General features: G+C 41.0%; 1 protein-coding gene across 5 annotated transcripts in view; it reads right to left on the minus strand.

Moving 5' to 3' along the window:
• Window positions 1-20,450, minus strand: part of CWH43 (cell wall biogenesis 43 C-terminal homolog) — a 30,801-nt gene extending 10,351 nt beyond the window's left edge. Inside the window, exons 1-9 of one of the 5 annotated variants that reach the window (XM_080589923.1) lie at window positions 20,431-20,450; window positions 14,435-14,626; window positions 11,013-11,133; window positions 10,729-10,883; window positions 9,190-9,391; window positions 7,896-7,984; window positions 6,240-6,494; window positions 2,927-3,052; window positions 844-923 (exon numbers count right to left, since the gene is read on the minus strand). In XM_080589923.1, the coding sequence (XP_080446049.1) occupies window positions 844-923; window positions 2,927-3,052; window positions 6,240-6,494; window positions 7,896-7,984; window positions 9,190-9,391; window positions 10,729-10,883; window positions 11,013-11,133; window positions 14,435-14,588 (1,182 nt within the window). In that variant the 5' untranslated portion in view covers window positions 14,589-14,626; window positions 20,431-20,450. Of the gene's footprint in view, window positions 1-843; window positions 924-2,926; window positions 3,053-6,239; window positions 6,495-7,895; window positions 7,985-9,189; window positions 9,392-10,728; window positions 10,884-11,012; window positions 11,134-14,434; window positions 14,627-15,171; window positions 15,555-15,622; window positions 16,014-16,050; window positions 16,861-20,224; window positions 20,376-20,430 lie in introns of those variants that run through there. The other 4 variants (XM_080589921.1, XM_080589922.1, XM_080589920.1 and 1 more) reach the window with 4 other exon arrangements.
• Window positions 20,451-20,647: the final 197 nt, after the last annotated feature.

Genomic DNA, 20,647 nt, shown 5'->3' on the forward strand with positions numbered 1-20,647 from the left:
TGTCATCAGAGACTTCTCTAAGAAAGAAATTACCAACAGGAAAACATGTCAAGAGCAAGCTTCAAATGACCATTTCTGGACTATCACCGAAAGAAAACAAGTTTAATTCATAATTTGAATCACTTGCATCAAAAGTTTAATTTTACAACAGCGAAGTCATGGAATGGAAAGGTTAATTTATGTCTGATAAAAACAGCTCTAATTTTGAGTTAAAATTACAAACTATGTAAACAACACTCTCAGACAACTTATAAGTAACTTAATTGCTAAACTTTGTGAACATGAAGCGTCTTAATTGTTAATATCTCTGTGATACTCGATTTTTTACTAGATAGGAAACTGGAATCTTCTGATTTTTATCCAACTTCCTTAATTAGTCTAATCTAGGTCAACCAACTTGTCAGAGAGGTTCAGTTCAGACTTACGCATATAAATACGGAAACAAAGAATACTTTCAGCTGGAAAGGGCCTCAGGAAGTTATCCGGGCATACCTTTCTGATGCAAGATCAAGCTGCTAATGGCATTGACCAGTCCAGTTTTGAATATAATTAAAATAAACTAATTTATAAAAGTAGTATTCAAATCAAATGTATGAGGCAAGAATCTCTCAGCGTTCTAGAATGATTTTATTTCCTTCATAGCAGCACAACAAACCTCCAAAGACCCAAACATTTCCTATATTCAGCATGAATTCACAAAGTGAACTTTTTGCATATTCATTTCTGAATTACTGCTGCTGAATATTTGGATACTGGTATAAAGACAACCAACAAACCTAAGATATCAAAAGCACATTTCACTGTACGTTTGAAAGTTACCATTTTCACAAACATGCTACTCACCCCTTGGCCCAACTTCTTCTCGTAAGTTTTATAACGTAGACCCAATCCTAGCAAACCAACACCAACAAACAGCCACAACACTTGAAAGAGAGAAACATGGAAAAGTTTATTTTAAAGTAAGAGGAAACAAAGTTGTTATTGCAGTTAAACAGATCTGGATATACGGTCATTCTAAGGTGTGCTACTCATAGAATGGGGAAAGTATATATTTAAATTTCCACACATGGCAGCGATAACACCATTCCAAAGCTGTGTACTTAAGAATATCGGTATATGTGCAGATACACACTTCCATTCTCCAGAACAGAAGGGGCTGAGCAGACACAATACACCAACACTGCTTGGAATATTTGTGTAAAAAACATACCTATTGAAGAAGACATCATAGGAGATAAGCTCATCATGTAAACTTTCCAGTGTTTCCCTCTCTGTGTTCAAGATATGCATCTGTAGCATGCATCTTTTATTTTGTATTAACATAATGTGTGGAATAAAATTTAGTGTACTTCACAAGCCTCTAGATGTCAGAAAGATATGATCCCTGCCAGACCTCCAGGGCAGTTCTTGTTTAAGTACCCTCATTGGAGGGTTCTTGGAAAGGCACTGTGGCTTCACAGAATAAAAATTCAGAGCTTTCCCATTGCTCCTGTAGCCTTCCAAATAACCACAGTGGACACTTACGAGCCGTCAGCGTTTGGCACACTGTAATTTGATGATCAAATTCCTCTGCAGTTATTTCATTTATACGGTGGCATACAGAATCTACAATGACTTCAGTAACCCCAGTTTGTTCTTTCATCAAATCTTTACACAGACACGTAATTATTTTTATGCAAGTTTTCTGGAACAACTTTATGTCAGATTTAAATAAACTTTACTGTGGATGATGTTAGAAGAAAGGACATGCCCTTTGTATTAGTAAATGTTAAGCAACTTCATAGTCTGTAAGATGAAAAGGTGCTTAAAGGGGAAGCTGAGAAAAAAAATACAAGTCTGAGCATGATGGGGAAATACAAGACTTACTGTTGTAATGTCATAAAATTAGCTGAGCAAAGGCTCTGCTTTGTCACAGACAATATTTTCAAGCATTTACTCACTTTTGTGTAATGTTTTTTATGTGTAGTAACGTTTAAACCGCTAGCACTGGTGCTCACATTTTCTGTAATACACAAACATGTGCTTTGATATTCTTCTGGCCCTTGAGTATTTAGGGTAAAGAGCTTCACAAAGCTTTCAGAAACAGCCCTGTAAAGTGGGAGCACGACTGCCTCCACTTTCCAAACAAGGTAAAATGAGGCACACAGATGATGATGGGCAATTTGATCCAAAATCACAGAAGAAAAAAAAAAGATACAGGAACTTGAACCTTCAGCATCCTGATCTCTGTGGGGTTATCATGCCCTAGCCACAAGCCATTTTTTCTTTTACCAAACTTTACAATATCAACAGATCAGAAAAATGCTGCATGATTTCTTTAAAAAAAGTTAACAATGGAAACAAATCTGAGGTTCAAATAATCATAGCCAAATACTTGAAAGCATCACTTGGATGAATTCCAGAGGTTTAAAACCCAAAATGAAATCAAAATATTTTAGTTTCTTTTCAAAACCTAAGAAAAACAAAATCAGACCTGAAACATACTATCTGGAAACTTCATGGGCAGATGAGAAAAGTTTCACGATGGGCCTGGTCTGAACGCCCAGCAGGGAATCAGGGTGGTGTAGGGATGTCATTCACCATCAGCTTTGCAGGACTGCCTCCTCCCACAGAAGGGCAGCTCCTGGGCCATCCAGGACCCATATCTGGCCCTTGCCAGCCAGCTAACACAGCTCTGTAAAGGGCTGACTAGCTCAAATCAACATACTGAATGGGCCGACAAGTCTTTCTTCTGTGTACACATGCAGTAGACCTCAAGATACAGAGAGACTAGAACCTGGGCAATACCGACCTCAGGTCTGCCTCTGGAACTAGCACCAAATCCCACCTTTCTAAAACACCTGAGCAAAGCACTGCACTGCTGTACTCTTTTTCCTCAGGCAGTATTCGTAGAGTCATGGATGAGAGGGAGAAAAATTACACTTACGTAGTTTGATATATTTTTTACTCCTTTTAAACAGTGGCTTTTGGTTGCTTTTCACTTCAAAAATGGAGCTAAGGTTTTTCTTGGATCCTGTTAGAAAGTCTAGCCCAATGCATAACATAATAAAACCTGTAAAAATATGTCATTAGTTGTTTTTTTCATAGAGTTTTAGCATATTAAACACTGCTTATATATACATCATTTATAAACTCCCAGCTGCTGTGTTACATTCAACCTTACAGCTTCACCAACAAAGACAATTCAGTCAGAGCCCAAACAGATAAATGCCAGACTAAATGTAGTGATGCAGGCAACACGAGATTAATTGACAATCTAACTTATCATTGTCAGTATTCACCTCACCTATGCCTGCAGCACTTCAACATTAATAGTTCTAATTTACATTGTAGCACTTGCTGACACAAGCACTGCTTCCAACAAAATCGGCTTGTGACATTAAGCATGGCACTAATGACAAATATTTCAAAAACGTTACTTCAAAACAGTAACACTGCAGGAAGAATTCAAAGCTAAGAGAGGATTTAAACTCCACTGAGCACCTATTCTACACATTATTCCACAGAACATTTAGCCAGCTAACACAAAGGCTGATCTTAATAGCACTGCAGTACAGTTTTGGGGTTCTAGGCCAAAAAGGCTAGCGCAAAGCGGGCAGAACATGCTAAGTACTTCCAGGCTCCCACTGCCAGCTCCAGCTCTCAGATCAGCCCAGTGCTTTCAAAGTTTTCCAGAATTAATCCAGACAAGAGCATTTAAATAACACATATATTACAATTCTTACAGCAACAGCTTGATGAAATATATATATATTTATTGTTGATTCTAGATGCCTCTTAACTCTGCAAGTTAACTGCTTTGTCACCAAGATAAAAGTAACTTTTTTTTAATACAGGTACTCCAAGAGCAATTGCTCAACAGTTTGTTCTGACACAGTGTAAGCAGACTACAGCAGGACAGGAGGCGGCATCTTGTATTCGTTTCCTCCACACTCAAGAGAAGAAGTTGTGCTTTTTAAGAACAGACGACTAAGCCCATCTATAGGTATATTTTAAAAGCAAGTAAGGCTTCATGCACCAGTAATGCACCATGATGGTACAGTTTCCTTTCCATGAGTAGTGCAGACTAATATTACGACCTCTTATCCTTATGAGCTAAAGCATTCCATCACCTGCAAAGAAAATGTGGGAGCCTAATGAATGGCTAAGAGCTCTTCTGGAAACGGTCTACATCCCCTCTATACCTTTGTGTCATGATTAACTATACAAGTCATGTTTTATTTCAGAGTTATAGCTGAAGATAAAATATTTGTTACTCGTTATTTTCTTACGGCCCTTACTTGCTCTGTTAGGGGCAAACCAGGAAGCTGGGTCTGGTCTAATAAAAAAGTGGGCCCAAACAAACCTTTCTCAGAGGGAATCTACTTCAAAGCCACAAGTCAACAGACAACCAGGGATCCAACCCCGAGCATTATGTTACATCACAGTGAAGTAGCACAGAAGTTTTGAACAGAACCATCTTACTTTCATTGTCACTTCTCCCAGTGCAGTTCCCTACCCAGACTGCGGCAAGAGAAAGGCAGGATATTGGACAGGAGGAGAAAGCAAGAAATAACACTTGCACCTGAAAGAAAGCAGAAGAAAACAAGCAGTTTGCCAGAAAGCCAGGCTGTAAGGGAAGAAGCACAGCAATAAATACATAGCCTCATCGTATAATTTGTGTATCTTTGATAGCAATGAGATGCCATCAAAAAGCCAGAAATTGGATTCTCAGATTGAATAAGCTCATGTAGTGCCATCAGCCGAGATAGGGTCAGCTCACAAGTTTCTTTTAGCCAAAGAGAAAGTTAAAGAAGGCCATCTCTGTGTTACTATCCCATGATCCAGCCAGGTGACTTAATCATCAGTGTATTTCAAAGGAAGTGACAGAGAGAGATTTTGTGTAATAGCTTTTCTTTTGTCAAAGCATTATTCAAGAAAGCATCTGACATTTCTCTACCACATGTTTTCTTCCTATAACTCCAGAAAATAAAATGAAATGAACTGAGGCAGCCTTTTCTACAGACTACTCAGATTGCTTTCAGAACACAGAAAACTGCAATACATGTAATGGAGCACTCCTCACAACACAACCAACTGAAATCGGAGTGACTGCTGTAACACGTGAAGGACTACACGCGAACTAAGAACCTGGACTGACGGAAAGTGGTTGCCAAGGCATTTCTGAAATCTGAAACCACTGAAGCAACAAGTCTAACTCGGCATTCCTTAATCCGTTCGAAACAAAATATAGGATGATGTGTCACATTTTCAAATGTGCCACACAGTTCGCCCAAGACAATGTTTAGCATTGTCTTAGTATGATTGGTGAAATATGCTACTGAAACACATTCATACTTTTTAAGAAAGTTATTTTGGAGACAAAACCAGAAAGGGTTGGTTTCACTTCCGCCTCCCCACCTTCATCAAGGGAACATTTTGCTAAAACCTTTATATTTGCTCACCTCAGTTCTTCCTCATTGGCAAATACCTGACAATTTCTTTTCTTCTCCCATCCCCCTCCTCTTTGTCTGCAAGGACTTGATGATCCTTATGGGTCCCTTCCAACTCGGGATATTCTATGATTCTATGTTTCTGACACTGCAAGACTACCAACGTTCCTCCAAACTTGCTGGTATGTCCACACAGCATAAGGCACTGTTACAGGGAAACGAAGCCCAGCTCTCAGATGCAGCCTAGCTAGATCAGCAGGATGCTGCACTTCGGTCCTCAGAGCAGGGCTGAAAAATGCACTGAATTATGTTACTGCCCCAGCAACGTTTCACAGCCCTCCTGAACCCCTGAGTTTCCAGCAACCCCATTGTTACCTGAGGTACCAAGCTGCTATCAAAGGCAGCAAGCACACAGGTGCAGTCACACCCTGAATTGCAGGGCAGCCGTATTTTTAGGGTGACTGATTAACACATTTCTTCCTCAGATGTGTACTTAGTTATCAGACTTTCTTTTCACTTTTTCATTTTCCCTCAACTAAATTCCATTTTCTGCCCACATTTTAAACTATTTCTAACAGTAAAGAAACAAGCAGTGGGTTTTTGTTTCTTTCTGTTTTTGGTTTGGGTTTTTGTTTTTTGTGTGTGTGTTTTGATTGTTTTTCATGTCTCATTAATTTTCTCATAGAAACTCTTACTTCAGTAAATCAAACAGGAGCTGAGCATTTAGAAAGACTATACACTAGACACATTTTAAACATCTGAGGCTAAAGCAAGCATATTACTAGTAGTTCATAGTCATGAATGTACCTAAAAGAAGATGGGAGCTTTCTCTGGCATAAATTCCTCCAGGAACAAATTTATAAGCTGTACACCATACACAGAAGAATAATTCAAGAACATAGGCAAACATGGCTGTACTCATGGCTTTTGCAGGATGCAGACAGCTAACAAAGTGTCCAGCCAGCTGAGGCCACACACACATCGTAAAGACAGCAAGAATGTTGCCTGCAACAGCAGCACTCCAGGTCTGTAAATACAGGAGACCAGCTGAAGACGCTATACCTGTGAAGGGATAGAAAAGAACAGTGAGTCAGCTATATTATCTGCGCTCTTCTTTTAAATATTCTCTCTAGGAAAGATTTAAAAAAAAAAGTGTGTGAAATATAACTGTGCTTTGCAGACACGAGAGCTGTACCACTAGAAGGACAGTTACTCCCAAAAGCCAAAAACAGCCTCTCACTTTTCTCAGAGCTGCATTCTTTTCAAGTTTGCTTCCTGAGCTGACAACAGTGCAGCAAAAAGACTGCAAAGGAACATCAGCAAGAGCCATATTACAATTTGAATACAGATCTCTGAAGACTAGCACCTACACCTAAAGGTAAATTATCAGGGCAAACAATGGTTTAAGCATTGCCAAACTCTTGTGTCTTTACTGAGACTTTCCCAATATTTGATATTTGATTTTGGCTCCCACAGAGAAGTAGTCCCAGGAGAAATGCAGTTTGCATTAAATTCCTTGTTTTCAAGGCTGCAGAGAATAATTTGAAAGTGTTAGCTAGTGAATGCTCCAAAAGAGAAGGTGAATGAGAAAAAAGCAAATCATAATGCATCACGTCCTTTGGACTCCATATTTTGAGGTCCCAATTACTACCAAACCTTTGTAGAAAGTACTGCCTTGTCTTCTGGTTAAAAAAATCCAAAAGCAATTAGCTAAAATAGCTAAGACAAAAAAAAAAAATCAGACTTAAAAAAAACCACACCAGCATTTATACCAGTAAACTTCTCTTAGAGGGGCCTACAAATTACACCAAATTGCATACATCTATCCATGCAGAGAAAGTATGGAAAAAAACACTTCTCCACCAGTCAAGAGCAGAACAATTTCCATCTCTGACTTGCTCCACGACATATATATTCATTCCAACTGAAAACAAATGTCTAGATCCAGCACTCAGATCCCTTTTCCCATCACCCAAGACCCGCTGTATGCAGACTGATTCACAAATACATTACTTCAGCAGAACTGCTTCGATATTCATATTATTTTACTGCCTGGAGGTCTTGGCAACTAAGGAAGCAGGTTGTAAGCCTGCCTTCATGTGGACTGCTCTTTATGCTACAAGCTACTGTGCCTCCTGTGGAATCAAAGGTTTGTGTCCCCTCAACCCTAGAAACCTAGATGTAGCCTTACACAATGCAGATGATGAGAACTGAGATGCTGCTCCTGGGAACAGAACCTCAGCAGGGGATTCTGAAGAGAACAATGCTGCTCTGCAATTGCCTGGAAATTTAGACTGCAACCTTTAGTCAACTGGGCGGACATGGGGATGCTACAGGCAGTGACAGAGAAAAGGAAGCTCTGATTAATGATGGACTTTTCTGACAAGCAGCGTAGGGTGTGAGGGCATGACTAAAATGAATAATGTAATAGAAACAAAAATTCTGTTCTATATTTGCTCTTACCTATAAGAAACCAGGCAAAATTGGCAACAGAAGACCAACTCCAAAACGAAAGCATCAGTCCATGAGCCAGGCCCAACAGAACTGTACCTCTGATACAAAAAAAAAAAGGAAAAGAAATTGCACATTACTATAATTTCATAAACACCTGACATTCAAAAAGAAACTTTCAGACATACAAGCGAGGATGGTTGGTATTATTCTATACTCCTTTTATTTAAAATAGTTCTCAATTTGAGCACAAAATACCTTCATCTCACACCCTCCCACGTTAGTTCCCCTTAACTGGCTGTAAAAATCATCCAGAAAATAATGGCAGTTTATCACAGTGTATAAGCAAGCTGTGTTCAGCAGCAGAAGCTTATCACTGAAGTACTGGGTTCAAAAGGAAAAAAAAAAACCTCAGATCAAGTGAGAGGGGGTAATCCCCTCTGAACAGAAGCATTTTCTTCACTTCAAATACGAACCCTGCAGCATGTAAGATTGCTCGCAATCTTGAGCAGCTCTTGTGAGTGCTGATTCCAAACTATGAACTATCTCACCTGCAGCTACACATACTTGAATATCAGAATAACTGATCTACTCTCTTTCTAGATTTTGGAATGTGAGTGAGCAATTCACAGCATTAAAACTATATTCTTAATGCCTAAAACTTCTACAGAAGCATATCTTTTAATATTGCACACTTTTTGTTTTGTTGTTTTTGGGTTTTTATCTGCATGCATCTCCAAGCTATATTATTTTGTACAGCCTTCCCAATGAAGACAACCGCTAGATTCATTTACTGCCTGTTGGATATACACCTCGTTCATAAGACCTTCAACTTCAGTCCTAATTTAAAAATCATTTTGCAGGGTGGCAGATCAGGTTTTATTATTGTTGAAATAAAAATCATTCTGGAACATAAAACTTTTAAGATTTTTCTTTTTTTTGTATAGATGCAATGCTTAGAAATATCTGAAACCGAGAAGGAATACGAAGGAAAAGGAAGGACTGAGTGAATACTCCTTGTCCTCTATCCACAAGTCTTCTGCATGAAGTACCTTCTATTCTATACAGATTTTTATACCATCGTTCTCTCCCTAGTAAGAAAGCTCCTTCCAATAATGCATGGTAATTTAATGCATAAGTAATTTAACGTCTGTCCTCTTCCTTTAGGCAAAAATAAGCAAAGTTAATTGATCTGGCTGAGTTTTAATTTGTCACCCACTATGGCATTGGGTTTTGATTACTGTTTTGTTCAAATCATTAAAAATAAACCAACAAACAAACAAACAAACAAAAACCAGGCACTCACCCATATGGATTAGGATCCGGACCTCTATGTGGATGCCCACTTACTGCCCATCTAGAAATTAGCGAGACCTCGCCAAATATCCACACGGTGAGAAACATGAGGCTGCCAAAAGCGATTCCTGACAAAAGCCAATTAGGCTGGGAAGCAATCTCTCTAACTCCATTACCAGTATTGTTTGCTTCTTGTTTCCTCTTGTCTCCACCTAGATTAAGAATAGGAATATAGCTCAGCAAAGTGTCAAATCAGAACAAAAAGGGTTATTGAGAAAAAGAAATAGCCAAGACTACCAGAAAAAATTACTGGCTCAGACACAAAAGCTAACTTATCTGATCATTCATGAAAATCGGTAAGAGAAAAATATCTCCCTAGGTCTGTCAGGAAAAGCTACTGACCTTAAGTGTACAAAAATGGCAACCTGCTCATATGATTCACATGATTATCCTTCATACTACTGGAATTTAAATTGTTAAATTGGCTTTGGAAATCAGCAGAAAAGTTATTAGAATTCGTTCAGAGGATTCTGTTCTCTGAAACTCTAAACTCCGGTAAGAACAAAACCCGACACTTCCAAAGAAGCCAGAAAACTCCCTTCCTTCTCTTCTCCTTTTTCCATGCACTTGAGATCATCTAAGGAGATGATCACTTGAGACTCATCTAAGGAGAAAGCAGTGCCTTTAGTTGCATAGACATTCTTTTGTCACCTAGGAATAAGAGATTCCCTTCCTGATTTCCTGCAGTAGATTCCCTTTCTAAATTATTATGAAAGCGGAGGCTTAGTTTGTGTCATGCAATACAAGTCTACAAACAATACACACGATGACAATTTATACCCACTTACACATAGACAAGGTTTTACCTTTCAGGTAATTCATTCAGGTTATACTGAGAAGGAAAGCACTTCTGAGGATTTAACATGAGCTGCCCTAACTAACCAACCCAGCCTCGCTGTCTTCCTTGGCAACGCCACCTTCACAGTTTTAAAGAAAACAACTAGCCTATGCCAGCCCCAAGTGCTGTGTAACTGTCCAGACACTCCAAGGACTTGGGCAAATTTTGACCAGGACAACTAGCACACTCTTCCATTTTTTTTATGATTATTTTGCCACTTTAGCTGTTCTTCCTCTTTGTCTTGTCTCCGTCGAAGAATATGCATTGGCAGAGAAACTGAAACAGCAGACTGAATTAAGAAAATAACAGTGACACGACAGATGTTTTCTGTTGGAGAAAGGATAATCCATCCTGGGTTTATAGGTCTAATATTTCTCTTATAGGTCTCTTATTTCTCTGTTTGTTTTACTACTGCATTATTGATACTGCAATTAGTTGGTATTTCCAACTTACTACAGCTTGTTGGAATTGTGACACTGATTCTGCCATGTCACGGGAAGATGAAAGCACTGTTGTTTGTAAAGTCTATACTGCTTGTGCATCTCATCTAAAAACAGACTGCTGAGGAAAAAATGAAGGAAAAAAGGGACACACGGGTAGGTTTCTTTTAGGATGTTTTCATAACTGCTTTCTTAGCTGCAATGCACTTACCTGAATAGATTCGCTCCACCGCTGCTATAAAACCAAGTGTGAGTATGACTGTGTTGGCAGCTCGCGAGCTCCAGACTGGGTTCAGTGATATATACCAGATGCGAAGAACAAGCAGCATTATCTTGCCCAGTATGAAGCCCCATATCCTGATGAACCTATAAGAATCAGTTGTAGAATACTGATGCATTTGAGGGTAAAAAAGATCTTACTTTTTGAGGGAAAAAAACACGCCTTTTAAGACAGAGAGATGTCATTTATCATGCCATCAGTATAAAAAGAAATACCTTTGTAAACTGTTTCCTGACCACCATGTTACTGTTTGAACCAGCAACGAGGAAGAAACACCTGCAGACAAGATGAGGAGTCTAATCGGAGCATTTGGTGCCTGGTACGATGCTAGGCTGCCTACAAACAAACACAAACATACAGTGGTTCTTTTAATGGGCAGTAGGGATCAGGTAATAAGGATTTCTTGTGCATTAGTTCAATCTTGTTTGTAATTTGAATGGCTACGCCATTCATGTGAGAACACGTGCCACTACGTACTTTTAAACGAACCAAAGAAAGGTTTGGACAGAAACTGGGTATCTGTGACATTATAGCAGTTACCACAAAAAAAAAAAAAAGAAAAAAAAAAAGATCATCCAAGACTCCAGTGATGTCTTAATTTACATATTTATGGTCAAGTATCTAAGCAGACAGATATTCCAGAACCACGCACTTTCACAAGAACCATGCACATAAATCAAAAGCCATAAAACTTGAGGTTTATCCTTTTTAGAAAGGCGCAGCCACCGTACATTGCATAGGGATTACTAGAGCATTGGTCTTACTGGTGTGAAAAAGACTTTCTCTGGCCCAGAATCTTGCTTCAGAGCCTGTTCCATCTTGTTACTGAGAACTGTGACTCCTCCAGCCCCTGAAGGAGATGCTGCGTGTGTATCTCCCCCATTTCCCGAGGCACAATGACCTCACCTTTATCGGCAGTTTCAAACTCAGCTAGCAGGTTTAAAATCCAAGTGACTATGGGTCATGCACGTTCTCGTAACTTCTCAGTCGGTGTGTCAAAATCTGGCCTGGTGACAAAATTTGACTAGCAGCAAACAGCAGGAGAAGCAACGTAATTTGCTAGCAGCCATTTGCTAAGAAAGTATGAGTCAAACATCATGAGGCATTAAGCAAGGAAGGGTAGAAATGGAGCTGCTGATCCTGGCAATGCGTGCTAGGAATCCTCCAACTGTCTGTTTCCTCATTCTGCTTACAGCAAAAGATGCAAAGCTAAGAGCAAAGATGTCAAAATGAAATAGCCAAGAGTAGTGAATGACGTGCTTGCATGGACCTCAGCACAGCTTGCATGTACAATGCACACAGATTTCTTTTGCTACCTTGTGCTGAAATCCACAACTGCCTCTTCAAATCTTTTGTCATTTGCGCTAGCTGGATTAACGCTAGCATGGGTCTGCATGCTTATATTGCACACACCTTTGGCTGCTCAGCAAGTACACCCAAAATGTACATACATCTATCCAAACATGTAAATCTACCCCATGTGTTATCTGAAGGCATAGATTCAAATGGACGCTACCAGAAAGTTTGTTTATTGTTGTGCTGTGTTTTTTAAATAGAACATGAAGTCAAGTAGTGTGAAAGGATACAGAAATCAAAAGAAAAGCTTCAGAGAAAATAAATCTTCCTGAAAAGATAAAAAGAAAGTGAACTATAATGATGGATAAAGGGAAGTCTTAATCATTTTTTTAAAAAAAAAGTCCTAAATATTCTGGTAAAGAGTGAGAATTACCACTAGCTGCTGAACTCCTTGCTAGGGACAAAGAGGGTGAAGAACATGCTTTGACATCTTCCCCAAATACCCCAAATACTGACTCTCACTGTAGAGCAACTGGAAAGGTGAATACAGTACAGCAGAGCTGGTAGAGAATATGGTGTAGAGTTGCTAATGGCAATATTAGGAGTGTTTGGGAGATGGAAACAGCAGGAGGACATGGTCACTGTGGGCTTCAGATACCCTAGGCAGGAAGGAAGGGGAGATCTCATCTGCGTATAGCAATGCTCAAGTTAGCCCTGCCCGAGGATGCTTACAGCTCGAGCCTCCCCATGCTCTGGAGTCCTCTCATGACAATCTCCACTAATACATCCTTTCCCCAGATGACTACCAAAGGCGCTAGCTTCTCGTTCACAGTTCGTGTCATCAGGAGCCCGTGATGCAGGTAAGCAAACATATAAACCAGCAGACTTTACGCACCACTGCTCTTTATTTAGCAGAATGAGAATTACACTCATTTAAGCAATTTCCATCTCTTTTGGCAAAGTGAGCTAGTAAGAGCAGCAAGATGATCTGAAGGACTAATCTTAAATAAACACGGCAGATTTTGCAGTACTGTGATATCTGAAGGAATGCAGGGTGCAATTTGAAATGCTTACACGTTGCTACTAGGCTCTAAAAGCAGATTTTGTAGAAAGCAATGCACTGAGCACTGCTGCGGAAAGGTGAAGTGGAAGACTGCTCACTGAAAAGCTTATTAAAAACATAACTAAAAAAGTATTAGGATGGATAAGATGGAAAGAGCAGAAAATGAAAATAACATGGTGAAATTACTCTTCATCTGAACTGATGACACCAATAAGCTGTGTTCTATTCTAGCAAATTTCTAGAGATAAGAAACGGGAATTCTTAGAAAAGAAAGAAAGTCGTGCAGAGAGATCATCCTGTTCTGTCTTCTACCAATAAAAGAAGAAAATCATACGGAAAGTGATTCTCTGATTATCATCTTACATTGATAAATGAGAAGTCAGGAACTGCTGCTTCAGGAAGAGGCAAGACATCACTTAGCAGCAGCATTTTCCCTCTACGCAGGATGGATACCCTCATCTCCTCTGAGTTCATCCAGGTGTTGCAAACTCATTAGCAATAACCTGCTTCTGAACTTGGAGGTAGCTGCCAAATCTTCTCCCAACAAACTTCCAGAATATCAACAAGAGATAAGACTTGTGCTAGTTTGCTGAAGACAAAAGAGGGAAAGAAGGAATCCCAGCAAGTCTTGGCTTAGGAAGGGGCATGTGCAATGGGTTGTGAGGAAGTTGTATCTTAAATTTAATACCAAATGTTCTGCCTGTGCAACTGATGGAACATGAGAGTCATTTCACACTCAGGATGAGTCTATAACCCCAGCAATACGCTACAGGCATATAGATGCATTAAATGAAGAAAAAAAACATATATTCCAGAGCTTCAAAAGTAAATATATTAAAGAACATTTCACTTGCAGCACACTACATTTACATTACATAGCCCCAAGCTGTTCTGTAACACCTCATCTCTAGCCATTGTCAGAGACACAGAACTGCTATACAAAAAACACCTGCTCTATTCTTCTCCATGCAATATTGACAACTTTTTCCTGTTGGGCATGACTTGTACTAATTTAAAAGCCTCTAGAAATAAAAGTGAAATGAGATTTGCCTTGAATTATTCAGAACAGGTCTAAAAGCCAACATAATGGATGCAAACAATATTCCTCTGACCATATCCACAGGCTCAAGAGAAAAAAAAAGCCCAAGTTCGTGAGAGCAAGAACTTCTTATTTCTGTGTCTTTCCAGAATCCTCTGAGTCTTGAGACAATTTGCAACGTTTATTGTTATGCCTTGATAACAAGATGGAATCTATAAGTCACTACAGTGCATACTCACCAACCATAGTCAGTCTCAGAAGGGCTAGGATGTACTTATTGTTAGCCAGCCTCCAAAAAGGACCGATTATCAACAGTAATGGAGAAAAGAAGGCAACTGCAAAAACTTCTAAACCCGTGAGTGCCAGCGTCTGAAGGGGGAAGTAATAGATCATCGGTGGCAGACCGTGGTAAAGAGACCAAGAAATGTAGCCTAAAAAAAAAGAAAAAATAAATACATCGTACATTTTCTGTAGCAAGGCTTCCTGGAGATTACTAAAAATATACCATTTTATACCTCTAAATACAGAATACTAAATATATTAGAAAGTAGTTCAAGTAACAGCAGCCACTTTCTGTGAGGAAATATTTGCTGTTTCAAGTCAAACATTTTTGCCAGGAAATAGAATGGCGAGAAGAAAACAGCTCTTCTCCAGCTCAGACCACAGTGGTCCCTACTTTGATCTTCAGAGAAGGACTGTTCAGTCCAGGGTAGCGTTAGCACTCAGTGGGAACAGCGCTGCCTAAATAAGTAACCCACCCACAGACCCAGGGCTCCTCAGAGGGTGGCTAGATGGATCGTTCTACTACATCTCGCTTAGCACACGGGCTGGGCGTTGATGCTGAAAGGCTGCTCGGCTCTGCACGCCAGAGAAGCCCCGGTGTGGCTGTAAGCACGGTGTGTTCTGCTCCGCTCCCCTGAAGGCACCTCGCTCGTGCACACGGTGGGATCTCCCGTGGGGTCTGCAGGAGGCTCACCGAGCACCTGAGGCTGACAGACCCCAGGCGTGACCTGAGGGCGACCACCCTCAGGGCTGCAGCTTGGTCGGGGCAGCGCTGCTCCTACAAACACCTGTGCAAACATCAGCCGCCAGCACGCAAGGGTTCCTCGACTGACCCAAGGGTCAACAGGCACTAGAAAAAAGGGGAAGTGTAATGGTCTAAACCCGAAGAACGCTAACCAGCGGCCGTTTATTCACATTCCAAGGGGTGATCTTACTTTAAAGCACCTTTCATCAGCGGCATCTCCCCGCGGCCCCTCAGGAGCGCCCCGGAGCCCCCCGGCTCCCCTCAGCCGAAGCCCTGCCGCTCCCTCGCCCCTTCCCCGCCGCGTCCCCCTCAGGGCACGCCGCCTGGTCCCGGGCAGACCCCGGCGCTGCCCTCCGCGGCCGTGAGGGAGGAGGCTCGCCCCGGCCCCGCCGCCACCTACCGAGGAGGCTCTCGGAGAGAGCGGCCCTCCACAGGGCGGCCATCCCCCCGCCACGCCTCGCCGGGGGCTTCGGCGCCTCTTCGCCCGGGAGCCGAGCGCCGGGAAGCCGAGCGCCAGGCGCCGCCCGGATCGCCTCACCCCGGCCGCCTCACCCGGCACGCGGCCGATGGGGACCGGGAGCCGCAGCGACGCCTGCCGGAGTGCCCGGCACGGCTCGGCACGGCATAGCCCGGCACGGCACGGCTCGGCCTCCGAAGGGGGCTGAGGGAGCCTCTCCCCCCGGAGCTGCCGCCGCTCCCCCGCCTCAGCCCGAGCAGCCGTCGCTGGCGCAAATGGCGGCTCCCTCACGCCTCCGGTTGCTGGGGGCTGAGGACAGGGGTTCCCTTCCCTTCTCTTTAGTGCTGGTGAGGGCGAGCACTGACCCACACCTCAGCCCCCGGGGTGGCTGCGAAGATGGGCAAGCCTCAGAAGAGGTGCAGCTGGAGATGCTCGTGGTGGCCAGGCATGTGCCGAGGTGGCACCGTGGCGAGGGGATGGCATGGTCAGCATGATGTGAAGAGATGTTCGGTTAAACCAGGTGTTTCTTCGTGGAAGTCACGCTTTGCGAGTTAGAAATGGACGGCCCAAATTTATTCTTCACTGCTCGGTGACAAGAGAGCGTGAATAGATGTTGCCTCACCGCTACTGAAGGAACATTCGCCCACGGGCAAGCACGAAAACAAGCAAAGGATTGCCATCCCACAGGATGGCAAAGCAGGAGGTGACTCACTTGCTGCTTGCATAAATACATGGTTGATTACCCCTTAGTACATGGGGGGTGTCAGTGGTGTCTCCAGATTAGCGCTGTGCCCACCTGAATGACATGTCCCCAGACTAAGGACTCCTGATAAGAAATACTGTCTGCAGAAATCACCAAAAGAAGCATTTAGTTTGCTGAGATTTCTGGGTTGAGGCTTAAGCCACTGTAGTTGTCAATTTTAGAAGAAACCCTCCGTTATACAAGCCTAGCCATGATCACTACAGCCAACTTACAGCAAAAGGATTACATAAACAAAAGCTAATTTTTGTAATTTCATTTTTGGCATAAAACATACATTTGTAACTATGAATTAAGAAGTGCATTTGCTGTTGGAATACATTGCCTTCTTAAATTCTATTAATCTTCATACATTACCCTAGGAAGCTGCCAACTGTATCTTATAATTTCTGTTAAACTGCTGTACCACTCTAAATAAACCTTAGGATAAGCATTTTCTTTGCTTTACCTGTGAAATTCTAAATCCATAGGAGTAAACTAAAAAAAATAAACACCGGTATTTTGGTGGAAAAGTCAACTTCTCTAGGGCAGGAAGAGTGAGACTCGCGTTTAATGGCCCTCCTTCTCTTTTCTCTTCTTCAAGATCCATGTCACTAAATGCTTCTTCCATTTTATTTATTTGAGAAAATTTCACTTACGGCTGGTTTAAGATTATGCAAGTGATGACACCATTTCATCTGGCTGTGGCATGACGCCAAGGGAACACATAAGGTGAGATCAGAGTAAACACAGAACATGGCTGCTTTTCTAGCTGCACAGCATGAGTGTGATGCTCACAGGACATATTCAGCCAATAAATATTTGAAACAATTTTGCAATACTTTTTGTAATTATAGTATCTTGCTTCATGGTTTAGGAGTGGAGTTCCAGTAAAACTAGACACGTTGGGAATCATGAACCTGACATGCTTTTGTGGCTTCCATTAAACTCACAATGCAATGAAAATAATGCAATTCCTGGCAATTTTAGCCATTGTATCCTGAGTACTCTCTCTCTGAGATTCTTAGTAGCTACTAAGTTTGGCTTCAAACATAACATAACAAAGTTACAATTCCAGTTCTTTCTGTAGAGCTGACAAACAAACAGGCACCTGCACTTGGGAGGGAAGAGGGATTTTTTAAGTGTAATGTATTTTGAAATGAAAACAGATGTCTTAAATATAAAATCTCAACACTTACAGGGTGTTTTGTTATGCATATATGCATAAGAGTGTTTTTTCACTACAGTTTTTTATTCTTGGAGTGCTGAATGTGTAGCTGATAATAATAATAATAAAGCAATAGCATTCAGTCTACACAGGAATACAATTATGGCAAATCAGCAAATATAGCTGATAGCATACTACAGTAAGAGTTTCTACCCACAGAAGAAGGAGCATCTGTATTTTATAATATTGTTTAATATACTCTGAACATAAGGCAGACATAAAATCTTATCTGAATTTAACAGAATTCACTGCCCCCACAATTAAATAGGTATTGACAGGGGTAAACCTTTCTAAAGTTAGTGATTGTAAAAGCCAGTGCTTTATTTGGGCTCAAACTGTAGAGCAAGAATGTTTTGAAACCCAAAGTAAACACAGAATTTTATAGAACTGTCAGACACCTGGGAGAAATTGGCTTTGCATATTGCCCAGTAGAGATGTGTCTGATGACGCACGATTAAGAAGCAGAAGAAAGTGCCAGAGAAATAGAGGAAAACAGCATAAAAGTACAGGTTGAGGATTAAGAACACTATATCAGAAAAAAAAATGGTGTGGTTGAGTTTACAGTTAGGCACCTGCCACAGCTGTAGTGGAAGCACAAAGACTTGCAGGTCATTTGGTGCCTGTTTACACAACAGTGTAAGCTTCTTAATCATTACCTTTGCCGCTGTTATGCAAATCTCCATATGTATATTTATACTTATAAACATTAAATAGACTTGGTTGTCATTTTCTCAAGGTTACAGTAAGTTGGCCCCAACAAAATACTGTTCATTTATTACACCTGTTCTGAAGCATAACCTCACCTCTTGTAAATTAGCCGTAAAAACAGGACTAATAAATACTGAGACTCACTAGAGACCTTTTTCAGTAAAATGGGACATACGCTAACATTGCCCCAGAGTCATTCCAGTACTGTACTCAGTAGAATGGGTCTTCGTTCACTGTAGTATGTATTAGAAATGTCAGGTACAATCAAGTCCGATTACAGGATTTGAGCACCTATAACCTCATTGAATCTGCCAGCGTTGCAGGACTTTGCTGTAGAAGAGGAAGTATGCATACAGCTATACAGCTTTAGAGAAGACAAAACCCTGTGGTCATTTCACTGCCTTCTTCACTCTGAAAAGTGAAAATCCTAAACCTTGAACATCTGATAATTGTCAGCCATTCATCTCTATTAAAAGATAAGCCAGACTGCATGTAAAATAGAAACAAGTATATCCAAGAATCAGATAAGCCAGGGCTTAAAAATAATATTACAAGATTTCTTGTGCATAGTGAGGACAGAGTTTAATGTTTTACTCAGAAGTATGTTGACTGTTCCCTGCTGTGACTTTTGAAGTCTTTTCATTCACCCTGAACTCCTATTTCCATTAGCATGAGAACAATGCCCGACAGTGTAATTCTTATGTGGTTTTCCATGCTCTAAATGCTTTTATTACTGATATACTTTTTTTAACCACACTGTGCTTGCATTACTTCAGGTCTTTGTTTCTTGGGGATTTTTTTCAAGCAATTAACAGTCTTTGTGTTTCTCTAATAGACAAACAAACCGTTTTTATCATGCTTTGTAATAGTTCCTCTTCTTTCATCTGCTGTATGCATATGTGGAGTGTTAATGTTAAATACGCACACTGGGAAAGCTTTGCCATTGGTGTATGTGATGAACTTCACGATCCTGGCAAACCTGCAGTGTTTTCTAAAAGGTTCTTCGGAGAAGCAGCCACAAGTCCTGTACATCTTATCCTACCTTGTGAAGCCTCAGCTCCTTGACATCCTTGTAGTCTGACAATAGAAAATTCCGCAGCCAAGCACTGAACTCATTATTGGTTATTTCTGATGCCTTTTTAAAAAGCTTTATAAATAAAGATGTTTTGTTTTGTTTTCCTGGGAGAGTCAAGGATCTCTCTTTTGGTTTGTGTTTGTTAATCTGAAGCACCTGCATTTATTGGTTTCTATCTATCAAGTTCTGTCCATTTTCATAGCTCTGAGGTACATTCTGGTAAATCTTAAGGAGAAATAGTGTTTGAGAGACATATTCAATCATGACAATCAACTCTTGTCTTCCAAGTTCAAACTAACAAGAATTCTAACCTGATTTTTAATGGGCACTTTTGCACAAGAAGGTACAAGAATCCAAGCAAATGCTATTCCCAGGAACATATATGTCCCACAAGGAAATTATTCCACTGTTCTTTCATTTTATGACCAGCTTAAGCTGAACCAGCTAAGAAATAATTGTTTTTTAGGAACTCAAGCCACATGGGATTTGCTTTTATAATATTGTTTTTCACAATAGGATATAGGCAGTATATTTTTTATTTTTTATGTGTGGTTTAAAGGATACCTCTTAGATCATAGGAGATGTAGGTTTTAACATATAAGAATAGGATTTATAAGAGCTGTTTTAGTACATAACTCTTGCCAAAGCCCCACACAAAGAGGACATTTTGCAGCAGCAATGATCTGGCTTGGCTGGTAAGAGTGAGCTAATACTCCGGGGAAAGGGGCTTCAAATAGCCAGGATTTCTGGAAGCTGAAAGCCTTTTTGGACCTAAGAAAGTAAACTGTGACTTACCTGTCATGTTTATTATGAAATATAGACGCTGAGGTCATGCAAGAGAGGGCAGTGTAATGTTGATCTCACAAGCTATTAATTTCACGATAAGCACTAAAGCGTTGTGTCGTCATTTAGGCTACTCTACTGAAAACGACTGTCTCACTGTAAAATAAAGAAACAGGACAGATTTTATTAAAGTGCAAAATAAAAATCTATCGACTTGCCTAATCATAGCGTTCAAACCAAAGCGGATAAGCAACGCTGGTCGCTCTGAAATGGCCGAAGGGGGGAACCTGTCGCATCCTCTGCAACGAGGGCCCCGGCGGCCGCGGCCGGAAGATGGCGGTGGAGGCCGGGCAGCGGGCCGGGGCCTGCCCTCGGGAAGGGAAGGGAAGGGAAGGGAAGGGAAGGGAAGGGAAGGGAAGGGAAGGGAAGGGAAGG

The sequence above is a fragment of the Anser brachyrhynchus genome (genome assembly GCF_964034855.1).
Source record: "Anser brachyrhynchus genome assembly, chromosome: 4".
Taxonomy (NCBI): domain Eukaryota; kingdom Metazoa; phylum Chordata; class Aves; order Anseriformes; family Anatidae; genus Anser; species Anser brachyrhynchus.